This window comes from Myotis nattereri, assembly GCF_964212035.1.
Source record: "Myotis nattereri genome assembly, chromosome: 21".
NCBI lineage: Eukaryota > Metazoa > Chordata > Mammalia > Chiroptera > Vespertilionidae > Myotis > Myotis nattereri.
Genome location: NC_138097.1, coordinates 9,998,481 through 10,025,574, shown reverse-complemented (window position 1 = coordinate 10,025,574; position 27,094 = coordinate 9,998,481). Strand labels below are relative to the sequence as shown.

The following is a 27,094-nucleotide window of genomic DNA, read 5'->3' as shown; positions in this document are numbered from 1 at the left end:
CCCCCCCCCCCCCCCCCGATGTCTGAAGTAGCCCTATCATCTCCCCTCGTCAGGCCCGGGAGCTGCAGGGAAGGTGGAGGAAGCCCACAGAGGAGAAAACGTAGGCCTGATCATTTGGAGCCAAGCCCATAAATTCCAGAACTCTTTTGAAATTTCTGGTGATGTGGCCAAAGTCTGGGAAATGTTTGGGTCTACTTGACTCTGAGAAAACACACTCTCTTTCAAAAATCTGCTAAAACCAAAGCTGAGAGCCACCATCAGTGACGCAAACTGAAGGTCAAGACTAAGAGCTGTCCTAACTGAAGGTCACCCTACAGAGTCCTAGTAGTCAGTAAATATTTGTTGAATGAATAATCTGTATCCTCACTGAGTTGATCAATCAAAGATTCCAAGAACATTATCCAAAGACAAATGGCCGAGCCGATGTAGCTCAGTGTTGAACATCGAACTATGAACCAGGAGGTCACGGTTGGATTCCTGGTCAGGGCACAGGCCCGGGTTGCGGGCTCCATCCCCAGTAGGGGGCCTGCAGGAGGCAGCCAATCAATGATTCTCTCTCATCATTGATGTTTCTCTCTCTCTCCCTCTCCCTTCCTCTCTGAAATCAATAAAAAAATTTTTTTTTAAATATATTTTATTGATTTTTTACAGAGAGGAAGGGAGAGAGATAGAGAGTTAGAAACATCGATGAGAGAGAAACATCGATCAGCTGCCTCCTGCACACCCCCTACTGGGGATATGCCCGCAACCCAGGTACATGCCCTTGACCGGAATCGAACCTGGGACCTTTCAGTCCGCAGGCTGACGCTCTATCCACTGAGCCAAACCGGTTTCGGCAAAAAAATATTTTTTAAAAAAGACAAATGATAGTGTGAGGAAACGTGCAACACACAGGACAACATGTATGTCCGCCATTCAAAGAACTTTCTGCAACTTTATAGGGGAAAAAGAAAACTGGGCAAAGGTTATGAACAGGAAACTCCCAGGAGAAATCTGAATAGCCAATAAATACATGAGAAACCTGTCAACTCCACCAGCAATCAGGAAAATACAGATGAAAATAACATACCCATGACCTCATGCAATCCTTCTGAGAGGGAGAATCATTGTCCATATTTTATAACTGAAGGAACTAAAGCTTGCAGAGGTTCTAACTCAACCAGTAGTTGACAGCTGGGCCTTGAACTCAGATCGTCTCACAACAAAGTCTATGTTCGCTCTAACATGCTGCCCTCTCAGAATATTTGCGTCACAGCTCAGATCCTCTTGGACAGGTCAATTAACCTCCCTTATTAGACTCAGTTTTCTCAAAGGCACAATGGGAATCACAAAGTCCCATCATACTGAATTACTGTGAGAATTAGATGAGATAATGCATATAAAACACTTGGGCCCAGATGGTGTGGCTCAGTGGTTGAGCATCGACCTATGAACCAGGAGGTCATGGTTCGAGTCCCAGTCAGGGTCACATGCCCGGGTTGTAGGCTCGATCCCCAGTAGGGGGAGTGAAGATTCTCTCTCATCATTGATGTTTCTCTCTCTCCCTCTCCCTTCCTCTCTGAAATCAATAAAAATATATTTTACAAAGAAAATAAAACAAAACACTTGGAACAGTGATGACACATGGCAGATATTCAAATGTCTGATCCATTCGTTCAACAATTATCTAATGAACTCATTCTGGCCAGGCCCTGTTCCAGACTTCAGAAATTCACCAGTGAACCAAAGGTGCCCTTGCCCTCCTGGAGCTTAGATTTTAATGGAGACGAAATATAAATAAGATAAATAAATTGGAATATATGTACTATGTTAGCTAGTGAGGAGGACAAAAATTCAGCAAGAAAGAAGGTGGGGGGGGTGCGATTTTAGAGAGGGCGGGCCGCACTGATGGGAGATGTTTGAACAAAGAGCTACGAGAAGTGAGGAGCCCATCAGATACCTGGGGGAGGAGCCTTCCTAGCAGACAGGTCCTAGGAAGGGCTCAAGGGGCAGAGAGAAAGGCGAGCGCAGCTGCAGGGGAGGAAGCGAGGAAGGGCGCTGGACAGGTGTGTCGTACGGAAGCGCAGAGAGGTAACCAACTGGGGCCCTACAGGACAATTTGCGTCCTGGCTCTACACTGAGGGAGATGGGTTCTGAAAAGAGAAGTGATATCATCGGGCTCATATTTTAACAGGATCACTCAGACAGCTGTGTTGACAATAGCTGAAAGGGGAGAAGGACAGGAGCCAGGAGACCAAGCAGAGGCCAGTGCAAGAATCCAGGGCAGGGATGACTGTCTGGAGCAGGCTCGGCGGACTCTGGATATACTGCAATAGCGGACCGAGACTTCGCGGAAGGCTCAGCTGTGGGCTGTGTGAGAACAGGAGGAGTTAAGGATGACTCCCAGGTTTTGGCCTGAGCAACTGGAAGAACGGAGTTGCCATTTGCTGAGATAAGTGTCCAGGACAGAGGCTCCCGCCTGCAGGCGCTGCCGGGTGATGAGAAATCTGGGGCACCCTGGAGTCCAACCAGCAGGACACATGGGCAGCTGCCACCAGGAAAGTGCACTGGGCACTGTGTTTTAGGGCAGGACCCAGGCCCTGGGAGGGAGGCTGACAACAAGGCACCGGATCTGAGGCAGGTTACCATGGGATTCTGGCACCCAGAAACCAGACAAGAGCCCAGCTATTGGAGCTGAGGCGCAAGGCCAACAATGGGGACTTGAGGCCAAACTAGAGTGTGAGGCGGCCTCGGGCCCTCTGGCTCAGATGGGGCTGTGTCCTAGAGACAGGGTGGGGGCTGGCTAGTCAGGGGCCAAGAGGCCCCCAGAGCCTGGGAAAGGCTACAGCAGAAGCCAGAAACCACAGAGCCCTGGCCCCATCTGCACCCACAGCTTTATCAAAGTGACGTTGGCATAATATAGACAGGCTCTAGGCCTTTAACATACTAGGCAGGGCCACAAAGCCAGCTCACCATATGAAAAGTCCAGGCGTGCAGAAATCTAAGTCCCTCCAAGAGGGGGGAAAGGCAGGTCCTGGGAGGGGAAGACCTGGGGTGCTAGTCTGCCAGGGGACTGTGACATAAAAGCAAGAAATATTGTGGGGGCCAGACGATAGCAACTGTAGCTACCACCCCCACCGTCACCAAACGGAGAAAAAGCAACCTCAAGGGGAATAGTGCAAACAGGAGAGGAGGGAGCTGCTCTCAGACTGTGATGCTGGAGCTGGTGGGATGCGTGGTTCCACGCAGAAGTGAAAGGTGAAGCAGAGATTAATTTGTGATTGGTCTCAGCAATGTCTCTTGTGCTAAGTTGGTTCCCAGGATCCTAGATACTGATTAAATTGTTTTCCACACACTTTCTTTCCCAGCTTGAGTATAAGCATTCCCACCAAAATACAAAGAACTTCTTTGTTTATTTATTTTAAAATATATTTTTATTGATTTCAGAGAGGAAGAGAGAGGGAAATAGATAGAAACATCAATGATGAGATGGAATCATTGATTGGCTGCCTCCTGCACATCCCCTACTGGGGATCAGCCCGCAACCCTGGGCATGTGCCCTTGACCGGAATCGAACCTGGGACCCTTTGGTCTGCAGGCTGACGCTCTATCCACTAAACCACACCAGCTAGGACAAAGCTCTCTATATCATTATTATTTTTTAATTTAAAGCAATACATGAGAGGTACTGCAGAGGATGAAGCCCCAGGAAATGTGCCAGGCAGCCTTGGTCACTCACGCAACCTCAAGGCCCCTGTGATTAAATTCTCTGCTTCAGTGAATATGCAAACTACTTTATGTCATGAACTTTGGAGTCATTCTTGAATAGTCAACACTTGGAATGTTGGATCTGCAAAGGCTAAGGATCTCCTGCAGTTAAGGTAATAAATAGTCAAGTCAAGTCAAGCAGAGTCATCGATTTTGTTAGGTTAAATTATCTTTGCCAAAAAGCAACAAGGCCACATGTATTAATTACCTTACAAATATTTATACTCTGCCTGAATAAATCTATCTATGGAAATCTATGATCAGAAACACAGATGACTCATACACCAAGGTGTTTATTATTACATTGTTGATAATAAAGAAAAACTGGAATCAACCAAAATGTCCAGCATATAGGGAGTGCTTATAAATTATAAGTCATATGTAATGAAATATTATTAAGGTATTAAAATTACACTTATAAAGAATTTTAATAACATAATGACTAAGAAATGAAAAAGAAAACAGGATATAAATATAAAGAATGATATCACCTGTATAAAAGTTAGCTGAAAAATAACAACAAAAAATACATTAAAATGGTAATTCCTAGTTAATAAAATATGGATTATTTGCTGTCCCTTTTAATTTTATATATCTCCAACTTTTATAAGTGGGCATGTAATACTTTTATAATGAGAAACAAATTAAGAACAAGTTATAAACAAATACAATGTATTTTCCTGAATGTAAAAGTTTAAAAATAAAAGCAAAAAAGGAAAAAGAACGCTCGAGTCAATGCTTTTCTGCTACAGTTCTCGCGTACACAGCCTTTTATCAAACTTGATTATAAGCTTCTTTAATGGACATGCTCTCAATTATCTCCATAATCGATTTTCAATATGGACATATCTCCAATACCTCACTCCTAACAGGCACCCCATGAATATTTACTAATGAATAAAAGTCAGGACAAGTTACAGTAGCTATTTAAAGTAACAGAAAAGTGATTTTAACAGTCAAAACAAGTGTTTTTCTTGGGACAGGATAGAAATGGCTTAGCTTTGGGGGGCTGACCCTCAGTCTGGAAAGCCACAGGAACAGAGGTATGCCACATGCAAGAGCATGAATACATAAGAGTGTGAAGAGTACCCTTTGTGGCCCTAGCTGCTTTGGCTCAGTGGATAGAGCGTCGGCCTGCAGACTGAAGAGTCCGGGTTCGATTCCAGTGAAGGGCACATGCCCAGGTTGTGGGTTGCGGGCAGCCGATCAATGATTCTCTCTCATCATTGATGTTTCTATCTCTTTTTCCCTCTCCCTACCTCTCTGAAATCAATAAAAAAATATATATATATTTTTAAAAAGAGTATCCTTTGTGGCAGACAGGACAGCATCCCAAGACCAGCGATTCTCAGACTTGTTTTCTATCTCCACACAGAACACCCAACTTTCAAATGCAAGCCCTGCGTCCAACAGGTGTACCCCGGTGAGCCCATCCCGGGAGCCTCGAGCTCTCTCCTCCAAGCGCTCTCCACTCCTCAGAATGGAAGTGAACGGCACTCATGTTGTGCTGAGGATAACTCTGACTTAGCTTTAACGACTTTCTAAAAATAGATTTTCCTTATTAAAATGAGACTTATAATTTGTGCTTATTAGTAACACAAACTACCTGGGGCACAACTCCTAATGGAGACCCACACTCTGCTGGGGGCGACACCTGGGCTGAGAGCCACCCAGTGACAATAGCACAGCAGCAAGCACTGACTGCCCCAGGCCCTGTGCTCGAGTTCATGGGCATCACCCGGCTCACCTTCACCATAACCCTGTGAAACAGATACTATTCACACCTCTATTTTACAAATACAGAAACAGACGTTTTTATTTTTCATTTTTTTAAGATGACAACATTTTTTAAATTAATATATTTATTTCTATTGACTTCAGAGAGAAAGGGAGAGGGAGACAGAGAGATAGAAACATCAATGATGAGAGAGAATCACTGACCAGCTGCCTCCTGCATGACCCCACTGGGGAGGGAACCCAAAACTGGGGCATGTGCCCCTGACTGGAATCGAACCTGGGACCCTTCAGTCCACAGGCCAATGCTCGATCCACTGAGCCAATCTGGCTGGGCTAGAAACAGGTGCTTTTAGACTTAGGCAGCACGCCCAGCTGGTAAGTGGCTAGAACTTAAGCCAGGATCTCGTCAAAGCCCAGGGTGTAGTTGGGGCCCTGGATGTGGCAGAAGTAATTACAGTGGCCATAGTTACAATGCCGAGAATAAGAAAAAACGCCTCTAACATGCTCACCTGTGCCAGGCACTGCTCTGAGTGTTAGACATATTAACTCATTTGTTCCTCACAACAAAACTCTGATACTGCCATCACCACCATCCTCATTTCACAGACAAGGACACCAGCAAAGAGATGTAAGTGATGTGCCCAAGGTCATAGGCTGGAAAGTGACGAGGCCAGATTTGAATTCAGAGTCTGGCCTTTTGGCCACCATACGATGCAGTGTTGGTATTGCCCCAAAGCTTTTACTTTCAAATAAAACATACACTGGCATGTCAGTCCTCGCGGTATTCCTTTTCAGATAGATCTTTGGTTTCATCCACAGGATGGACTTCTCAGAAGTTCCCACCTCTCCCAACTTCCTGGCTTAGAACCTTGAAATGAATGGAAGATGTCAGCCTTTTAAAGCACCACTGGAGGCCCAGGCTGACCCTGACTGATGGGGAGCACATGAAAGGCGGAAGGAGAATGGCAATGTTCCGGTTCTCTCGTTCAAGTTTTCATAGAGGCAGATGTTCCTAATTCAGTGCATGGGTTGTCTACTTTTCCCTTTCATTCTGTGAGGCTTTTGTTCAACACATATGGATAGATCCGAAGGAAGGAAAAAGAACTACTCAAATATGCATTAAAAATGTGCCCTAGCCGGTTTGGCTCAGTGGATAGAGCGTTGGCCTGCGGACTGAAGGGTCCCAGGTTCGATTCCGGTCAAGGGCACATGCCTGGGGTGCGGGCTTGATCCCCAGTAGGGGATGTGCTGGAGGCAGCCGATCAATGATTCTCATCACTGATGTTTCTCTTTCTCCCTCTCCCTTCCTCTCTGAAATCAATAAAGAAATATATATTTAAAAAAAATGTGCCGAAACCGGTTTGGCTCAGTGGATAGAGCGTCGGCCTGCAGACTGAAAGGTCCCAGGTTCTATTCCGGTCAAGGGCATGTACCTGGGTTGCGGGCACATCCCCAATAGGAGATGTGCAGGAGGCAGCTGATCGATGTTTCTCTCTCATCGATGTTTCTAACTCTCTATCTCTCTCCCTTCCTCTCTGTAAAAAATCAATAAAATATATTTTTAAAAAAAAATGTGACACCCGCATTCTTGGCCACCGCTCCTCTTTGGGGATAGATGCACATTCCAAAGCTATTAAGTCAGCTCCTAACTTTCTGTGGTTCTCACTATTTCCTGAGGCAGAAGAGAAGATGCCGCTGGAAGTCAAAAATCAAAGGCAGACCAGTGAGCAAATCAAACACAGAGGTGGTAGAAAAGTCACAGCTGCCAAGTGCACGTGGTTTGGGAGGTACAAACTCCAAGACAGAATTTAGGAACGAGGTCAGAAAAATACCACTTTCTGAAAGAGAAACTAAGACATAACATAAAGCAGGTATTAGTAACGAATGAATATCTTTCCTGGAAATACGCATGCTGAAGTAATGTGTAAATGTGGTCTTGTAAGCCTCATGCAGAAGCCTGAGGTCATGCCCTATCTCATTATATCTGATAGTGTTTGGATAAAAGGGTATTGTTTCGGGGCTGGCAGAGAGCATGCTGTACCCACGAGCAGGGCTGGCTAAGGTTTATGACCTTGGAAACAAAATTCCCTCTCACTTTTAAGTTTTGAGCAGATGACTATGCCACAGAAGCCACAAACGATGACGAATGGGCCTACACAAACAGAATGCAGCTAGTGGCCTGGGAAGGAATCAGTTATCTTTCCATCCTAGTTCCCTTAACTCACTCCAGCTCCCAAACCCTTTGGCCCATGCCTCCATGCCACCCATTACTAAGTTTATTAATAATAATTATCCCTATTTTATTATTTTTTTAATCCTCACCCGAGGATATTTTTCTATTGATTTTTAGAGAGAGTAGAAGAGAAAGGGAAAGACAGAGAAATATTAATGTGAGAAAACACATCGATCGGTTGCCTGCTATCAGGTACATGACCTTGACTGGAATGGAACCTGGGACCCTTCGGTCCACAGGCTGATGCTCTATCCACTGAGCCAAACTGGCTAGGGCTTATTATCCCTATTTCACATATAAAAAATAGGCTGAGAGATGGGAAGAATGCCTAGGTATGTCAAATAACTTCTTTTCTGCCTCTCGCACCTACACATTTCCCACAATTTTATTTGGCTACATTTTACACATTCAGAAAACCAGGCATAAAAAGTTAAGGGAAATGATTTTTTAATATTTATATATATATATATATATATATATATATATATATATGCGCCTAATATGCAGATTGTCCCCTTGGGAGTTCTACTGGGAGACCAGGAGTTCGATCACTAGCTACAACATGCACTGAACACCGGGGGCAGCGCAGAATGAAGGAAGGCCCCAGCCGGCAGCTGGAAGGCCCCGATCGGCCCTGATCGCCGGCCAGGCCTAGGGACCCTACCCGTGCACTAACTTCATGCACGGGGCCTCTAGTTTTGAATATTTAATATTTAATAAAAGCATAAATAAATGTAAGTCCGTCCTGACATAGGATCAAAATACATATAAAATATAAGTGTGAAATGTTCAAAATTTTCCCCAATAAAAACTTTTTTTTGAAGAAGTAAATGAGAACATGTGTACATGTTTATTTTTCTCAGAAGGAAGCCACAGCTTTCATCAGATTTCAAAGTAAAGGCAACTCTCTTAGCTCTTTATTTCCTCATGCTTTATAGTGTTTTTCATATAGTTCTTATAAATTTCTTAAGTAAAATAAATGTTTTGTGTGTATATATATATATATATACATATTTTTTTAAAATATATTTTATTGATATTTTACAGAGAGGAAGGGAGAGAGATAGAGAGTCAGAAACATCGATGAGAGAGAAACATCGATCAGCCGCCTTCTGCACATCCCCCACTGGGGATGTGCCCGCAACCCAGGTACATGCCCTTGACCAGAATCGAACCCGGGACCCTTCAGTCCGCAGGCCGACACTCTATCCACTGAGCCAAACCGGTTTTGGCTATATATACATATTCTTAAACTATTATAATCTTTTCCCCTTTATGTATTATCTAACTTGCCACTGATAACATACTAATAGTTTTTTTGTGTGTGTGTTTTAATATATTTTTATTGATTTCAGAGAGAGAGATAGAAACATCAATGATGACACAGAAACATTCATCAGCTGCCTTCTGCACGCCCCCTACTGAGTATTGAGCCCACAACCCCAGCATGTGCCCTTGACTGGAATCGAACCTGGGACCCTTAAGTCAGCAGGTCAACGCTCTATCCACTGAGCCAAACTGGCTAGAGCTCTAATAGTCTTTTTTTTTAATAATTTAAAATTTTTTTCAAGTGGTTGCCTTTTTTTATTTAAATTTAATTATAATTAAAAATTTTTATCAATTATGTTCAGATTCAATTTCTCCTTTTTAATTTACTAAGCATTTCTTTGGCCTAGTATATGATCAATTTATACACACACACACACACACACACACACACACACAGATACACACATCCGATGAATAAATAGTGAAAACAATCCAAATATGCAACAATAAGGGGGCAGTTAAATAAACTGTGATACATCCATGTGAAAAAATACTGCAAGTCATTAGAAATAATGTTTCTGAAGACCTTTTAAATATATAGGAAAATGTTCATGACATAAAAAAGCTACAAAACTATACATGCAGTATGATGCTGCTTTTGTTAAAACTATTGAAAGAAAAAAGCCAAAATGTGAAAAGGGGTGCTACCTGCTTTCTATAATCAGCTAGTCTCAAAATTATAACCAGGAAAAAATGCTATTTTAAAAAACTGAATTTCACTGACATATCTTTTGCCATTTATTTTTTTCTTAAAAAGAATCTTAAAAATTTAAGAGAAAATGCAGCAAAGAAAAGCCATTGAAACTGAACTAGGAGTCAAAGAGGACTGCTAAGTTCTGGTTCTCTTACGTATTTGCTACGCAGACTCTAAGCCTCATTATATCCACTCATATAGGTGGTAGGCTTCAAGAGTTAAAACTCATAAACCCTTAGCTACAAATAAGGTGACAAAATTTTGTTAAAATGTAGCAGTCAGGCCCTAGCCAGTTTGGCTCAGTGGATAGAGTGTCGGCCTGCGAAATGAAAGGTCCCAGGTTCAATTCCAGTCAGGGGCACATGCCCGGGTTGTGGGCTCAATCCCTAGTGGGGGACTTGTAGGAGGCAGCCGATCCATAATTCTCTCTCATCATGGATACTTCTCTCTCTCCCTCTTCCTTCCTTTCTGAAATCAATAAAGATCTACTAAAAAAAACCAACAAAACACACGAATGTATTATTAAAAAATAAAAATAAAATAACATGTAGCAGTCAGAAATGTATAAAGTGTGATTCATTTTTTTTAGTGGTGAAATCTAAAAGGACTAGGTGGGTTATATAAAGGTTATAAAAGGTTACGACTACACCCAGATAGTCCAATACAGAGACAAGCCCCCTGTCCCTCTCGCTGTGGCTGACCTGCAGGCCACACAGCCAACAGATGCCCTGGCAGCTGGAACATACTAAAGAACGGTTACCAGTTCCCTAACCAGGAGAGACAGCCCAGCCCTCAGAGAAGGAGGTAATGCCCACTTCCTCCTCTCTGCCTTCGATGTCCATAAGCCAGGCCCTGCCTAGAGATATGAGGGCTATGACCGGAGCCATCCTTGGCTGATGGCCTGCCCCTTGCTCAGGATTATCAGAAGGCAGCCTGAATAGCTGGCTTTTACTCATCTGATTAAGTCTGTGTCCACTGATAAGGCCAATGGGTTACAGGAAAAGAATGTGTGTTGATCCCCCATGAGGATGGGAAATTGGTCTTTAACCAATATTAAAATAGTACCATGCTTAGCAACTAATGTTGTAGTACAGATCAAATATAATAACAGATGTGAAAGCATTTTTGTAAGCTCCCAAGTGACCCAACATGTAAAAGGAAGAGGACTGTGTTTACATAAATAATTATAAGCAACTTAACTTGGATCAAGCTCTCTGCTTCTGTACCATGTTCATGGATTAGAACAGCGGTAGCCAACCGGTGGTCCTCACCGCTGGTGGTCCGTGAGGTCCGAGAGGTTGGCGACCACTGGATTAGAAGACTCAGTATTATTAAGATATCAATTCTATCCAACCTGTTCTACAGATTCAATGTGATCCACTTAAAATCCTAGCAGATTCTTTTGTAGAAATTAATAAGCTAATTCTAAAATGTTATGGACAAGCCAAGAAACTAAAACAAGCAGGACAACTCTGAAAAAGAACCAAGTTGGAGTATTCCCAGTGCGTGATGCCCAGCCTTCCGATAAAGGTACAGCCATCGAGACAGCATGGTGTTAGCAAATGACAGACACAGAGACCAATGGAACAGGAGACACAGTCAGGAAGTAGACCCACACTTACATGGTCAAGTGATTTTCAACAAAACTGTCAAGGCCATTCAATAAGGAAAGAAAAGCCTTCTCAACAAATGGCGCTGGAACAAGTCAACACCCTATGCAAAAAGAGTGATCCTCAACCCATTACTTTGTCCCACATTTTAAAAAATTGACTTGAGCCCTGACCAGTTTGGCTCAGTGGATAGAGCGTTGGCCTGCGGACTCAAGGGTCCCAGGTTTGATTCTGGTCAAGGGCATGTATCTTGGTTGCGGGCACATCCCCAGTAGGGGGCGTGCAGGAGGCAGCTGATCAATGTTTCTCTCTCATCGATGTTTCTAACTTTCTATCCCTCACCCTTCCTCTCTGTAAAAAAAAAAAATCAATAAAATATACTTTTTTAAAAAATTGACTTGAAATTTAAGTTTAAAACCTAAAACAAAACTTTTAGGAGAACACATAGGAAAAACAACTTTTTGACCCCAAGTTAAGCAAGGAATTCTTAGAAAAGACGCAAAAGGCACAAGTCCTAGAAGAACACAATGATAAATTAGACTTCATCAAAATTAAAACCATCTGCTCTGTAAGACTTTTGTTAAGAACATGAAAAGACAAGCCACAGACTGGTAGAAAATATTTGCTAAGTACATATCAGATAGAGAAATGGCATCCAAAGTATATAAAGAATTCTCATGAGAAAATGAACAACTCAATTTAAAAACTGGACAAAAGATTTGAAGAGACACTTCACCAAAGAAGATGCACAAATGGCAAAGAAGCACATAAAAAGGTGCTCAACGCTATTAGTCATTAAGAAAATGCAAATTGCCTAGCCGGGTGTAGCTCAGTGGTTGAGCATCGACCCAGGAACCAAGAGGTCATGGGTTCAATTCCTGGCCAGGGCGTATGCCCAGGTTGCGGGCTCGATCCCCAGTGGGGGGCGTGCAGGAGGCAGCCAATCAATGATTCTCTCTCATCATTGATGTTTCTGTCTCTCTTTCCCTCTCCCTTCCTCTCTGACATCAATAAAAATATATTTTTTAAAAAAAGAAAATGCAAATTAAAACAACAATGCATTAGAATGACCAACATTTTTAAAAATGAAATACCACCATCTCACACCCATTAGGATGACTACTATTAAAAAAAAAAAAATTCCACCCTGGCTCGTTTGGCTCAGTGGATAGAGCATTGGCCTAGAACTGAAAGTTCTCAGGTTTGATTCCGGTCAAGGGCACATGCCCGGGTTGTGGGCTTGATCCTCAGTGGGGGACTTGCAGGAGGCAGCCGACCCAAGATTTTCTCTCATCATGGATGTTTCTATCCCTCTCTCCCTCTTTCTTTCTCTCTGAAACCAATAAAAAAAAATATTTTTAAATCCCATAAAATAACGAGTGTTGGGGAGGATGTGGAAAAATTGGAACTCTTGCACACTGTTGGTGAAACTGTAAAATGGTAGGGCAACTGTGGAAAACAGTGTGGGAGTTCCTCAAAAAACTAAAAATAGAATTACCATACAATCTAGAGCAACCCCACTTCTGGGTATCCACACAAAGAATTGAAATCATGTTCTGGGAGAGATCTTTGCACTTCCGTGTACACGGCAGCATTATTCACAATAGCCGAGCGGTGGAAGCGACCCAAATGTCCATCAGTGGATGAATGGATACACAAAATGTGGTTTCTACATACACTGGAGTATTATTCAGCCTTCAAAAGGACGGGAATCCTGTCACATGCTACAGTACAGACAAGCCTTGAGGACATCATGCTAAGTGAAACAGCCAGTCAGAAAAAGGTAAGTAATGCATGATTTCACTTCCATGAGGTGCCCAGAGTAGTCGAATTCACAAAGACAGAAAAACAGAATGGTGGTTGCCAGAGGCTTGGAATGGGAATGGGGACTTGTTATTAAATGGATAGAGTTTCAGTTCCGTGGCATAAAAAAGTTCTGGAGGATGGTGTGCAACAATGTGAATATACGTTGTTGTTCTTGTTGTTTTTAATTAATTTGAGAGAGAAACACTGATTTCTTGTTCCACTTATTTATGCATTCATTGGTTGATTCTTGTATGTGCCCTGACCAGGATCGAACCCGCATGACGATGCTCTAACCAACCGAGCTGCTGGGCCAGGATTTGTGCTGTATCTTGATTGTGGGGCTGATTATTCCACACAAAACTGTGGCCCTAAAAAAGGTCAATTGTACTGTATGTAAATTATACCTAAAAAAATGTTTACTTAAAAATAATCACTACTCCTGGGATTCCCTTTATTCCTCAGTTTGTCAAGAATCCTAGAAAGAGGATTTATTATCAAAATAGTATTTATAGGTTACAACCCATAGAATAAAATAAGAAACCCAAAAACTATATAGAGCCGTTAATAATGTATATATTAAAAGTTTGATGAAAATCAAAATAAAGTATCTTCTCACAAAACATCATTTAATTACAAAGAGGAAGCATAACCTTAAAATGGAGAGAAGCCTGACAGATACCACTCTAATTGAATATGGGGTTTTTTTTTAGAGAGAGAGGAAGGGAGTTGGAGAAAGACTGGCTGCCTCCTGCATGGCCCTACTGAGGATCGAGCCCGTAACCCAGGCATGCGCCCTGACCGGAATCAAACCAGCTACCTTTTGGTGCATAGGAGGATATTCAACCAACTGAGCCATGCTGGCCAGGGCCACCCCCTAATTATAATGAACACCATTAGTAACAGGACAAATGAAAATCACTCAGTTAATGAGATACAAGGACATCACTTTTGTGCTACTCCTGTCAAAGATGCATCATCTGAATCTATTCACAGCAAACATCAGACAAACCTCAACTAAGGGATATTCTTCAAAAGTGGCAAGGCCACAAAGGTCAAAAATAAATTGTTTCATGTCAAAATAAAAGACTGAAAAGCTATTCCAGACGGAAGGCGACTACAGACAACAAGTAAGTACATGAGATTTTGAACTAGACCCTTTTGCTACAGAAGACAGTAATGGGACATTTGATAAAACTTAAATGGGGTTTGAGGGTCCGATGGCAACAATTACCGCTGCTCATTTCCTGATTTTAATGGCTCATTTTGGTTTTATGTAGGACAATGTCCTTGCTTGTAGGAAATACACAGGGACATATTTTGGGGTGATACAGCATGAGGTCAGCAACTTATTATCAAAGTAGGAAAATTATCTGTATGGTACTTCCAACTTTTCTGTAAGTTTGTGATTGTTTCAGAGTAAAAAAAAAAAGTATTCAAGAAAGAATCCTGGGACAGTCAAGGGCTGTCACGTCATCCATACCCCAATGCAACAGGAGAGGGACCGGACAATGAAATCTGTATTCCTCTAAAATTGACAATGAAGTGCCACAGATTCGGGACCTCAAAAACATCTGCCCTTGACAATGCTTTATTTTCTGAAGCATGAAATCCAGCCCAGCACAGAGACCTGTGTTATTTGGATACGGAATGATTCAACAGGCCAACAGACAAGAGGTTTGATCTATAGAAGTAGACCGCTAGCAGTGGCAGTATTAAAGTGAGATGCCAATGCATATTAAAGTCGAGATCCCAGTGGAATAGGTACAGATCTGTTCATACTGCACTTTTTATAATCACCGCTATATTTCAGAGTTCCTATTAGCACTTCTTAAACGGAAGTCTCCAATTTAAATAATACTTCTGCATTATGGCACATCATCAAACAAATGAACCCAGTTTTCACAAGAAAGGAAGACTACTTTTAAAATGGAGAGACATCCAGCCCTGGCTGGTTTTGCTCAGTGGATAGAACGTCTTTGGACTAACGTGTCCCAGGTTCGATTTCGGTCAAGGGCACATGCCCTGGTTGTGGGCTCGATCCCCAGTAGGGGGAGTGCAGGAGGCAGCCAATCAATGCTTCTCTCTCATCATTGATGTTCCCACCTCTCTCTCCCTCTCCCTTCCTCTCTAAAATCAATGAAAATATATTTTAAAATAATAATAATAATAAATAAAATACACACTAGATTTCAAAGACTTAACAGGAAAAATTGAAAATGTGAAATATTTCATTAATGTTTTTATATTGATTATACGTTGAAACGATAATATTTTGAATATATTGTGTTAAATAATCTATATATGTAAAAGCCTAAGTGACCGTTATGACCAGACAACCAGATGACCAGCTAGTAGCTATGTCACACACTGACCACCAGGGGCAGATGCTCAATGCAGGAACTGCCCCCTGGTGGTCAGTGCACTCCCACAGCCAACTTCCCACAGCCAGCCTACCTCCCGCGGTCCCTCCCCCCGCCGGCCGGCTGGCCCAATCAGCTCAAATCGGAGACTGGGTGAGACTGCCCTGATGGTCCCTGATCGCAGGCCAGGACAAGGGACCCCACCTGTGCACAAATTCATGCACCAGGCCTCTAGCTATTTAAATAATTTAAATAAATTTTAATCCACTTGTTGTTGTTTTTAATGTGGCTACTGAAAAAACTTAAATCACATATATGGCTCAAATTATATTTCCACTGCACAGTACTGCCTTAGGCCATTTGTGAAATCACGCACTGTTACGCTGCAGGAACCAGGGAAGAGAATAATGATGGACTTCCCAGAAAAACACTGAACTAGATCTAGGACAGGTTTACCCTTCAAGATCTGATCTTTTTAAGGATAATCTCTGCCTATCTTTTTACAGACCATGCGGCCTGAGGAAGCAAGTATCCGGGTACCTGGAACTCCGATGTGCTGCTCCGCAGCTGGCTCACGTTGGGTAAGGACCCGCCATGGTACTGTGTCAGGCGCAGTTGCTGAAGCTTCTGAAACTGAACCTGGAAACAAAGAGATTTCAAAAACTTTCAGACACACACACAAAAAATAGAGAGAAAAAACCCCAACTTTGAGACCTGACAGCAAAGGTCTCAAGAAAGCACCCAAGTGTGGTGTTTTGTAGAGAAATGGTTCAAGAGTGGGAAGTCTTGGTTTCAATTTCTTCTCTACTCAAAACTGTTCGGTTTCCGGTGCTTTGTGGTTTTTTATTTCTCTATTTTTGGAAAGAATTTACCCATGTTCCACATGTCCTGGATGCCATGACAGTCCTCTTACAAGACCTTTGAGTGTGTATGTGTAGGCAAGCAGGCACAATCTTTAACAGTGACAAGGAATTTCTTTTTTTTTTTTTTAATTTATTGATTTCAGAAAGAGAGAGGGAGAGAGATAGAAACATCAATGATGAGAGAGAATCATTGATCGGCTGCCTCCTGCCTACTGGGGATCGAGCCCGCAACTTGGGCATGTGCCCTTGGCCGGAATCGAACCTGGGACCCTTTAGTCCACAAGCCGACACTCTATCCACTGAGCCAAGCCGGCTAGGGCAGGGAATTTCGTGAAGAAAAACTAAGCCACTGTCTAGGAGTCTGCAACATTAGCTGTCCTCCCATCTCCATGTTCTTCTCCAGTCATTCACCTTTATGTGTAAAGACTGCAGAGTTGTAATCATAACACAGGTACACTCTTAAGCCTTTTCTAGATTACATAATCATATTTCATGGCAACATAACACTTCTTCTGAATCATTTCCATAGGACACATTCCAAAGAGTGATTACTAAGTGTCTCTGGGTATGGGCCTTTTAACGGCTCTCAACACATACTGCCAAAATGTTTTCCCAAAAGGTATACCCATGTACACATGAGGGAACAGTTTCACCAAAAACCTCGCCAACATTGGATAAGACCGTGAACTGGGGTAAGAAGAGGCCGACTGAACAGGTACAAGATGGCATTCCACTGTTTCAACATGCCTTCTCCTGCCAGCTCTCCCTTGCTTCGTTTTTCAAAAGGCAATAAACCGGCTGCAGTTCTTGTAAACCCCAAAGTGGTCCAATTTGGTTTTTAAGAGTTCTCTTTCTAAAATAATAAATGACCTCTGTGGTTATATAACCCTTGGCACTTATGATTCATGCTGGGAGGAAAGGGTGGATGGGAGCCCCGAGACAGATTCTGACCCTTTCATTACTCTTTCTCTTTGTCTAATTAAAGAAACTACCAGATCTGAGTCTCCACTGCCCACTTCATCTCTAACCCTCGCCGCCACCACCCAGGGAGGCTGCGTTTAGACCTGGAGACCCAGACTTAGGGAAGTTCAGAGGCTTATGCAAGGTCATAAAGCTACAGGAAGCCGAGCTATGGAGGTCTAACTAAAAACCCTATTCTTTCTTTTCCTTTTTTTAAAATATATTTTTATTGATTTCAGAGAGGAAGGGAAAAAAAGAGACAGAAACATCAATGAGAGAGAATCACCGACCGGCTGCCTCCTGCACGCCCCGCACTGAGGACCGAGCCCGCAACCCAGGCATGTGCCCCTGACGGGAATCGAACTCGGGACCCTTCAGTCTGCAGGCCGACACTCTATCCAGTGAGCCAAACAGGCTAGGGCAGTGGTCGGCAAACTCATTAGTCAACAGAGTCAAATATCAACAATACAATTGAAATTTCTTTTGAGAGCCAAACTTTTTAAACTTAAACTATACAGGTAGGTACATTGTTATTAACTTAATTAGGGTGCTCCTAAGGCTTAGGAAGAGCCACAGTCAAGGGGCCAAAGAGCCGCCTGTGGCTCGCGAGCTGCAGTTTGCCGACCACAGGGCTAGGGCAACCCATATTCTTTCTTATTTCTGCCAAATTCTTTTCTTTTTTTTTTTTCATTTCTCTCTAAATGACCACACTGCTTACAAGCTTAGAGAAAAGTGAAGTTTGGTTAACCAAAAGCATTGCTGAGCCCATAAAACCCTCTGATTTTTTGTTTTTCCATTTATTATGAAAAGTTTCAAATATAGGCAAAATAGACATAAGCATGATGAAATCCCATCTAGCCATCTTCCAGCTTCAACAATGTTCCCAACTTATGTCTAATCTTGATCCATCTTTACCTCCTCCACTGCCCACAGCAGTCCACTAAGAGAAATCCCGGGAATCATATTCCGTATTTCAACAGGCCTCTCCAAAAGATAAGGACTTGTATCTATTTGGAAGTTTTAAACCCTTTGGCAGGCTTACTTTCCTTAAGTTCTGTTTGACCTACAGAATTTTATTTCTCAAACATACTTGCCTGGGAGACGGTTATGACCTATTAACCAAAACCCAGATCTGAGAGTCAAATGAGAGGAAGAGGACATGGTGAGCTTTCCCATCGATCAGCTGAGTTATAAGAATAAAGTCTCAGCTTTTGATCTTAACATTCTCAAAGCTCTTACCAGAAGCATTTGACTGCTCTGTCCTTAAAATTCTCTAGACAGAATTCTCACCCTTCTTGATCTAGAGCCTTTGATTCCTTCTTCCATCAATCCATCCATTTGTTCACTTACATACAAACTTTTTAAAAATATATATATTTTGCCTTAGCTGGTTTGGCTCAGTGGATAAAGTGTCTGCCGGCGGACTGAAGGGTCCCAAGTTCGATTCCAGTCAAGGGCACATGCCCGGGTTGCGAGTTTGATCCCCAATAGGAGACGTGCAGGAGGCAGCCAATCAATGACTCTCTCTCATCATTGATGTGTTTATCTCTCTCTTCCTCCCTGAAATCAATAAAATGTGTGTGTGTGTGTGTGTGTGTGTTTAAATATATATTTTTATTGATTTCAGAGAGGGAGAGAAAGAGAAACATCAATGATGAGAAAGAATCATGGACTGACTGCCTCCTGCACATCCCTCACTGGGAATCGAGCCTGCAACCCGGGCATGTGCCCTGATGGGGATTCGAACCATGGTCTCCTGGTTCATAGGTCGAAGCTCAACCACTGAGCCACGCCGTGTGTCAGGTGCTGTGCCAGGCACTGGCCTATGAATCTGACTATGTACCAAAGTGCCTGCCTTCAGAGTTCTCACAAAGGCTTCCACTCTGACCCCAAAGCCTTGACGCTTCAACCAAGCTAAGTTAACATCTAGCTAGCCCTCTGCCGCCTGCTGAGCTGAAGACCCGCTCACAGACTCCCTCATCTGCTCCCCCTCCCAAAGTGCCTATTTCTAGGGCCTTCAGAGGCCGCTGCACTAGGCTGGAAAGAGCTCTGGACTGGGAATTAGAGGACCTGACTGTGTAACCTGGAGCTACCATGCAGCTGGGCCAATTACTCTGCTGTCTATTTCACAGAGACACTGTAAGGATTAAAAGAAAGAGGCAGGACAGTGGTATGCAAAATGTAAAGCTCTGGGCAGCTTCCCAAGATATCATTATTGCAGATATTCTCAACTACCCTTGCGCCCTTGAGCAATTTTGGTATTTTCCTCTTTTGAGAGGTAGAACCACTGAACCAGAAAGAACCTTAGAGACTGTCTGAGACACTGTCCTGACAGCTCACCGATGATGCAAATAAGAACCAAAGAATGATTAGCCTGAAGCAGAGGTCACGGACTAGCAGGCCTAGAGAGTTCTGTTTGACCCACATGACTTTGAACCACTCAAAGTTCAAAATTTTAATTTTTGCCCGAGCCGGTTTGGCTCAGTGGATACAGCGTCAGCCTGTGGACAGAAGGGTCCCGGGTTCCATTCCGGTCAAGGGCACGTACCTCAGTTACAGGCTCCTCCCTGGCCCGAGCCCTGGTCAGGGCACTTGCAGGAGGCAACCAATCGATGTGTTTCTCTCACATGGATATTTCTCTCTGTCTCTCCCCTCTCTTCTACTCTCTCTAAAAATCAATGGAAAAATATCCTCAGATGAGGATTTAAAAAATAATTTTTAAAAAATGAAATTTTAATTTTAAAAATTGGAAGACTGCATGAAAGCCTGGATTTCCAGCTTCTCCTCACTGAGATCAAACAATACTGAACCCATATTCTTGCAAGGCAAATGTATGGAGCGGAGAAATGACCGCCCCGTCCTCATTGTACCCTATTATTCCTCCTGCAGCCTGAGATCAGCTACTATTTATCATGTCATTTCCCTCACCGGCCTTACCCTGTAACTAGGGTCAGCCACCTTTAGGCTATAGTCACACTTCAGTGACATTTCCTTCATTGTCTATAAAATGAGATCCATCCTTCACTAACGCCTTTTTGAAAAAGTATCCTAATAGTCAACACAATCCCCAACAAAATCCCAGCAGGCCTTGCTACAGAAATTGACAAGATAATTCTAAAACGTATGGATGTGCGAACAACCTAGAATAGCCTAAGCAATTTTTTAAAAGAGCAAGGTTGGAGACCTCGAGTTGTTTCATTTCAAGACTCACTATAAAGCTACAGTAATCTAGGCAGTGCACTACTGTGGGGAAAAAAGAGGTAGAGAAATCAACAGAACAGAAGAGAGAGTCCAAAAACAGACTCACACATATATGGCCAGTTGATTTTCGACAAAAAGTGTCATAGCAAGGGAAAGGAAAGTGTCTTCAACACATGCTTCTAAAGTAGTTAATATATAGACATTCAGTGTGACAGCCAGTTTCAAGCCCCAGCTCTACCACTTACCAGCCAGGCAACCTTGCCTCTCAAGCCTTAACTTGCTCATCTGCAAAATAAAGAACATTCTAGAAACGTATTCCATAGGGTCGTGAGGACTACATGAGATAAGGAATGTAAAGGGATCAGTACACTGCCTAGCAAAAGATAAGGTTCAATTCTTAGCCCAAACCCAGTCTTTGTAGTCTCCTCGCTCTATTTTTAATCTAAAAATAATGTTTCTTACAAATATTCAAGCCTAATTAACGCTCCGGGTTGACGTGCCGAGTTTATCCTGTGGTTTCTCAATACTACAAGTTGTCCTTCAACGCTGAACTTCTGGAACAAGTTCCCAAGCCTGTCTCCATTTTTCTCCCATTCATCCCTCAATGCCTTACAACCTCCCTCGCAGCCAATGTAGTGGCTCTCACCAAGGTTACCGGTGACCTCTACGTGACTAGTAGACCAAAGGACATGTCCTTATCATGTCAGATCAAGTCAGCAGCACTGGGCTGGGCTTGTTGACATTCTCTCCTCTTAGCAATCACCCTCCTTGCTTTTCTGTCTAGTGGCTCTTCAGTCTTCTTTGCTGGCGCCTCCTCCTCATCCCCTTTAAATGGTGGAGCTCCTTGGGCTCCTCCTAGGCCCTCTTTGCATCTCACTCTAAAGCAGGGGTCACGAACTCAAATGCCTATAGGTGCCAAGCATGGAAGATAACTAAGCGAAGTGGGCTGGAATCCCTGAGAGGAACACCATAGGGAGTGGTGGGGACTGTGGCAAAGTGAAGAACACACGCATGTCCTATCTAATAGTGGCAGCCACTATTCGGCTCCAGGTAACTGCTGCCATTTCTGCAAGGCAGCAGTGTTGTTAGATAAATCTCATTTTTCAAGAGGCCAAAGTCCATATTTTTTTTGCATGCTGCTTTTCTTTCTTTCTCTTTCTTTCTTTCTTTCTTTCTTTCTTTCTTTCTTTCTTTCTTTCTTTCTTTTTATTGATTTCAAAGAGTAAGGGAGGAGAGATAGAAACACCAATGATGAGAGAGAATCATTGATCGGCTGCCTCCTGCACGTCTCCCCACCGGGGACTGAACCCGCAACCTGGGTATGTGCCCTCACTGGAAACTGAACTGAGACCTCCTGGTTTATAGGTAGATACTAAACCACTGAGCCACACTAGCCGGGCCAGAGTCCATATTTTAATGTAAACTCTCAATATTCATTGTTGGCCCTAATTTTGAAAGAAAAAAAAAACCCAAAACAAAACACACACATACACACACACACACACACACATTTGGGCAACCCAACCAAATTAAAAACATGTCAGGCGGCCAAATTAGAACTTAGGCCACCAATTTGCAAGATCTGTCCTAGAAATTCTTCCCCAGCAACTGAAGCTACTCTTGCAGCTACACACCAAAGATTCCCATGTTTATATCACCAGCCAGGACTTCCCTCCTGAGCCCAGGACCACGTAGCTGGACCATCACTACTCACACGCCTCACAGGCACCTCCAACTCAGCATCTCTCTCTTTTTTTATTTTTTAAAATATACTTTATTGATTTTTTGCAGCGAGGAAGGGAGAGGGATAAAGAGAAACATTGATGAGAGAGAAACATCGATCAGCTGCCTCCTGCACATCTCCCACTGGGGATATGCCCGCAACCCAGGTACATGCCCTTGACCGGAATCGAACCTGGGACCCTTCAGTCCGCAGGCCGACGCTCTATCCACTGAGCCAAACCGGTTAAGGATCTCTCTCTTTTTTAAAAATATATTTTTATTGGTTTCAGAGAGGAAGGGAGACAAAGAGAAAGAGACAGAGAGAGAGAGAGAGAGAGAGAGAGAGAGAGAGAGAGAGAAACATCAATAATGAGAAAGAATCACTGATCGGCTGCCTCCTGCACACTCCCCACTGGGAACCGAGCCAGCCACCTAGGCATGTGCCCTGACAGGGAATCAAACCGTGACCTTCTGGCTCATGGGTTGACGTTCAACCACTGAGCCACACTGCCCGGGCATCAAACTCAGCATCTCTTGACACTGAGGAGTCTGCTCCCACCTTGCTCCAGCCAGTGCTCCCCCTGTTAATGGAGGAGACCCTAAAATGGCTCAAGTCTGAAAGCTGGGCTCATCCTCGAGTCCTCCCTCTCCCTCACTCGCCTCGTAAATTCACTAAGGCTGTCCTTTCAACCTCCTAAGTACCTGTTCAATCTGTTCACCCCTCTGCCTCCCTGTTGCTACCACCCAGTCAATGTCACTGGCACACCTCCTAGAATAGTATCACAACCTCCAGTCTCTCTGCCACCCGCTCCTCGGTTCTATCCACCATTCTGGAGCTGGAGGCATTCTTTGAAAATGCAAAGCTCCCCTGGTTCCACCCCTTCCATGACTCTCCACTGTTCTTAGGATTAAGTCCTGTATCACAGCTATAAGCAAAGAACATTATTACAGGTTTATGTTTGAACATTTTTGAGTGACATCATCAAACTCACTTAAGTGAACACTGAATATCTGTAAAAAATTTTGCCTTTAAAAAAGTCTGGCCCTAGCTGGTTTGGCTCAGTGGACAGAGCGTCGGACTGCAGACTGAAGGGTCCCAGGTTCAATTCCGGTCAAGGGCACATGCCCAGGTTGCGGGCTCAATCCCCAGCTGGGGGTGTGCAGGAGGCAGCCGATCAATGATTCTCACTCATCATTGATGTTTCTGTCTTACTCTCCCTCTCCCTTCCTCTCTGAAATCAATAAAAATATCTATATAATAAAAGCCTAAGTGACCGTTACGGTGGTAAGACCAGTCACTATGATGCTTACTATCAGGGGGCAGACACTCAATGCAGGAGCTGCCCCTGGTGGTCAGTGCACTCCCACAGGGGGAGCACCACTCAGCCAGAAGCCGGGCTCACGGAGGCTGGCGAGCACAGCAGCGGTGGCGGGAGCCTCTCCCACCTCCATGACAGCGCTAAGGAGCAGGGAGCAGGCGGGCAGTAAGAAACAAGGGGTCCGGACTGCAAGAGGGCGCAGGCTGGGCTGAGGGATCCCCCACCCCCAGTGCATGACTTTCGTGCACCTAGCCTCTAGTATTAAAAACAAAAAAACAAAAAAAAAGTCTGTACCTTACTAATGGCTTCAGGGATGTTTTAAAGGGGAATCATGTATTGGGTGAGAAACTGAATCAACTCCAGCTACACAGACATAGAGAATGCATGTATCTGTACATACATAATTTATGTATCTAAACAACATAAAACGACACAGACCCCAGCATTAAATCCTCAGCTTCCACCCGTTCTCCTCAATGTGCTCTGAGCTTGTCATGCTCATCGCTGAGTCCAACCAAGGTCACATGTAAATGCCTGTGGACACCAGGCAGGTAATAAAAGAATGAAGCGAGTCAGGGCATGAGAAAAAAAATTTCTGCCCTGGCCAGCTTGGCTCAGTGGATAGAGTGTCAGCCTGCAGATTGAAGGGTCCCAGGTTCGATTCTGGCCAAGGGCACATACCTGGGTTGCGGGCTCCATCCCCAGTGGGGGTGTGCAGGAGGCAGCCGATCAATGATTCTCTCTTATCATTGATGTTTCTATCTCTCTCTCCTCCCTTCCTCTCTGAAATCAATAAAGAAATATATATTTTTTAAAATTTTTTCTTGAAATCCTCAGCCTGCTTTTATCCATATATTTCTGAATGTGACAGAAATCTAAATATAAGAATATTTCACTTTTCCCCTAACTTCACAAAAAGGAAGCACTATCAAAAATATGATAAATGGCACCCGACCGGTGTGGTTCAGTGGTTGAGCATGGACCACTGAACCAGGAGGTCACGGTTCAATTCCTGGTCAGGGCACATGCCCAGGTTGCAGGCGATTCCCAGTGCGGGGCGTGCAGGAGGCAGCCGATCCATGATTCTCTCTCATCACTGATGTTTCTATCTCTTTCTCCCTCTCCCTTCCTCTCTCTCTCTAAAATCAATAAAAATGTTTTTAAAATGTTAACTGTCAGGTGACACCTCGCCTCCGTGGGGGATCACAACAGGGAGTGGTGTGAACTGTGGCCAATTAAGAGAACTCGCGCCCCATCCCATCCGAGGGGGCAGCCACCCAGCTCCAGCCAAGAGCTGTCATACGGGAATTGAGGGGGAATGTCTCCCATTTTAAACGTATATATAATACTATTATCATATCTGTATTTATACTTAAAGAATCATTTTATATAGAGAAATACATAAATGTTTTATACAGAAATGCACAAATCCACTTTCTGGGGGGAAACGTCGTTTTTCTGCGAAGATCTCCCAATTAAAAAATTCCGGCGACAGATTCAGGAAGTTTTTCCCCAACTCTGTGCTGATCCAAAAAAAAAAAAAAATAAGGCGACTGCAGCTCCGTGAACTGGACCACGCACGGGTTCGCAGCTCCGCACGCAGCCCGCCTTCAGGCCGCCTCCCCGCCCCAGCATCTGCCTCCTCCTCCACCCCCCGGGGGTCCCTCAAGGTCAGCATCGGGTCCCCCCAGTCCCGCTCGGGCCCCGCCGCCGGGCTCTCCATCCTCCCCGGCCTCCCGCAGCGGTTGCTCAATCTCGCCGGGTGTTTTCCCGCTCGCGCCTCGCTCACCCCTCCGGGACCCCCCGGTCCCCGGCCACGCTGTGCACCTTGCCCGCCCTCGCCAAGCACCCGGGCTGAACCCACCAGGCCGGCCCATCCGGCACCTCCGAGGAGCGGGAGGGGGAAGGCGGTACCCAGACCCCCGGAGCCCGGCCCGGGCCTGAGCGCTCCCGAGGGCGGGGGGCGGGGGACGACGACTCTCGGGCCCGCGCCCCGACGCCCCGCAGTCCCGGAGGGCTCGCCGGCGGCGTCCGCTCGGAGCCGAGAGGAGACGCACTGCGCGCCGCCGGGCACTTTGCATTTCCTCCCGGGCCCCGGCTCACCCTCCCCGGCAGGCCGCCCGCCTCGCCCGCGCGGTCCCGGCCCGTCTCCCCGCGAGCCCGGCCCCGCGACCTCCCACCTCCACGGCGCGCGGTGTCGGGAAGCGGGGAGGTGCCGAGGCCGCGGCCGCCGGCCCCGCTCCCGGGCGCCGCCCCGGCCCGACCCCGCCGCCGCCGCCGCCGCAGGCCCGCCACCTCCGACCCGCCGCGCGGGGCCCCCCGCGCCCGCCGCCGCCCCCGCCCGCACCGTCCCGGGCCCTCACCCGCGACAGGGTGAGGTCGGTCATGAGCTGCTCGAAGGCCCGCGTCTCCTCGGCCTGGCGCTGCGTGTGCAGCGCGATCTTCTCACTGAACTTCCGCGGGTTGGCGCTGCCCGAGCCCGGCGAAGAGGCCATAGCGCGGCCCGGCGCTGGCGGAGGGGAGACGGCGGGCGCGGGGCCCGCGGCTCGGCCCGCCCGTCGGTCCGTCCGTCCGCTGGCCGCCCAAGCCGCCGCCCGAGGGCCTTCCTCCGGCGCGACCCCGCAGAGGAGCCGCCGCGGCCCCAAAGCCAGCGAGCGGCCGGGAGCGCGCGAGGTCTGCCCCTGCGCGCTGGCCCCGCCCCTTCCCCGCCCCGCGCGGCCAGGCCCCGCCCCGTGTCTCCCGCTAGGCCCCGCCCCCTGTGGCAGGCCACGCCCACCGACCTTAGGGGAACCCAGGCTTCCCCAGGCTACCGACCCCGCTGCGCGCTGACCCAGAGGAAACCCCCATCAGCAAAACACACGGACTCCACGTGCGGGAGAAGCTAGCCGACTATTTCACCGGAAACGCTGCAGTTTGGGGGCGGCCTGGCTTCTGTATTTCGTTACAATTTTAGAACGCTTTTAACACCCTTCCCCCCGAAAGTATGATGTCTGCTTCATGGCATGACTGCAGTTTGAGCAATTCTCTCCTTTCGGTCCCACACTGCGGGCCCTCCGGCTCCCAGCCCGCTCCCTCCTGCGATTCCTTTCGCTGACCGTCTGTCTGCTCAGGCCCACCCAAGTCAAAGTTACTTAATCCGGATCTTTTTTTAAAACCATCTCCTGATTTGCACGGACTTGCGACACCATCCCCGGCCCTGGTGCAACCTCTTCCCTCCTCAGCGCAGGCTCCTTTCTCTGGTTCTTTCCAAGTCTCCCTGTGGCCGCTGCAAACGCGGGCTCCAGCCAAGTGTCATCCTCACCTTTTAGAACCAGCCCGACGCCTCGAGAGTTCTTTTGCATTTCAGAAGCCACTCAGTGCAAGTGCCGATGTGCATCAAGATGTGCCGGGCCGCTCTGAAAGTGTGTCTGTTTTGCACCTCGGGAATAGCAGAGGCATTCCGCCCAGTGCAGAAAGTAATACTAACAACCCACGCCCTCCACCATCACGATGAAACATATCAAAACATTTTGC

General features: G+C 45.5%; 1 protein-coding gene across 1 annotated transcript in view; it reads right to left on the bottom strand.

The window, feature by feature from the left end:
- The window catches only part of CRTC3 (CREB regulated transcription coactivator 3), a gene marked incomplete at its 5' end in the record, with an annotated part of 1,283,408 nt that extends 1,257,332 nt beyond the window's left edge, over positions 1-26,076 (bottom strand). The window contains 2 exons of the mRNA XM_081114743.1: positions 16,057-16,155; positions 25,945-26,076. Coding sequence (XP_080970869.1) covers positions 16,057-16,155; positions 25,945-26,076 — 231 coding nt within the window. The remainder of the gene's footprint in view (positions 1-16,056; positions 16,156-25,944) is intronic.
- Positions 26,077-27,094: the final 1,018 nt, after the last annotated feature.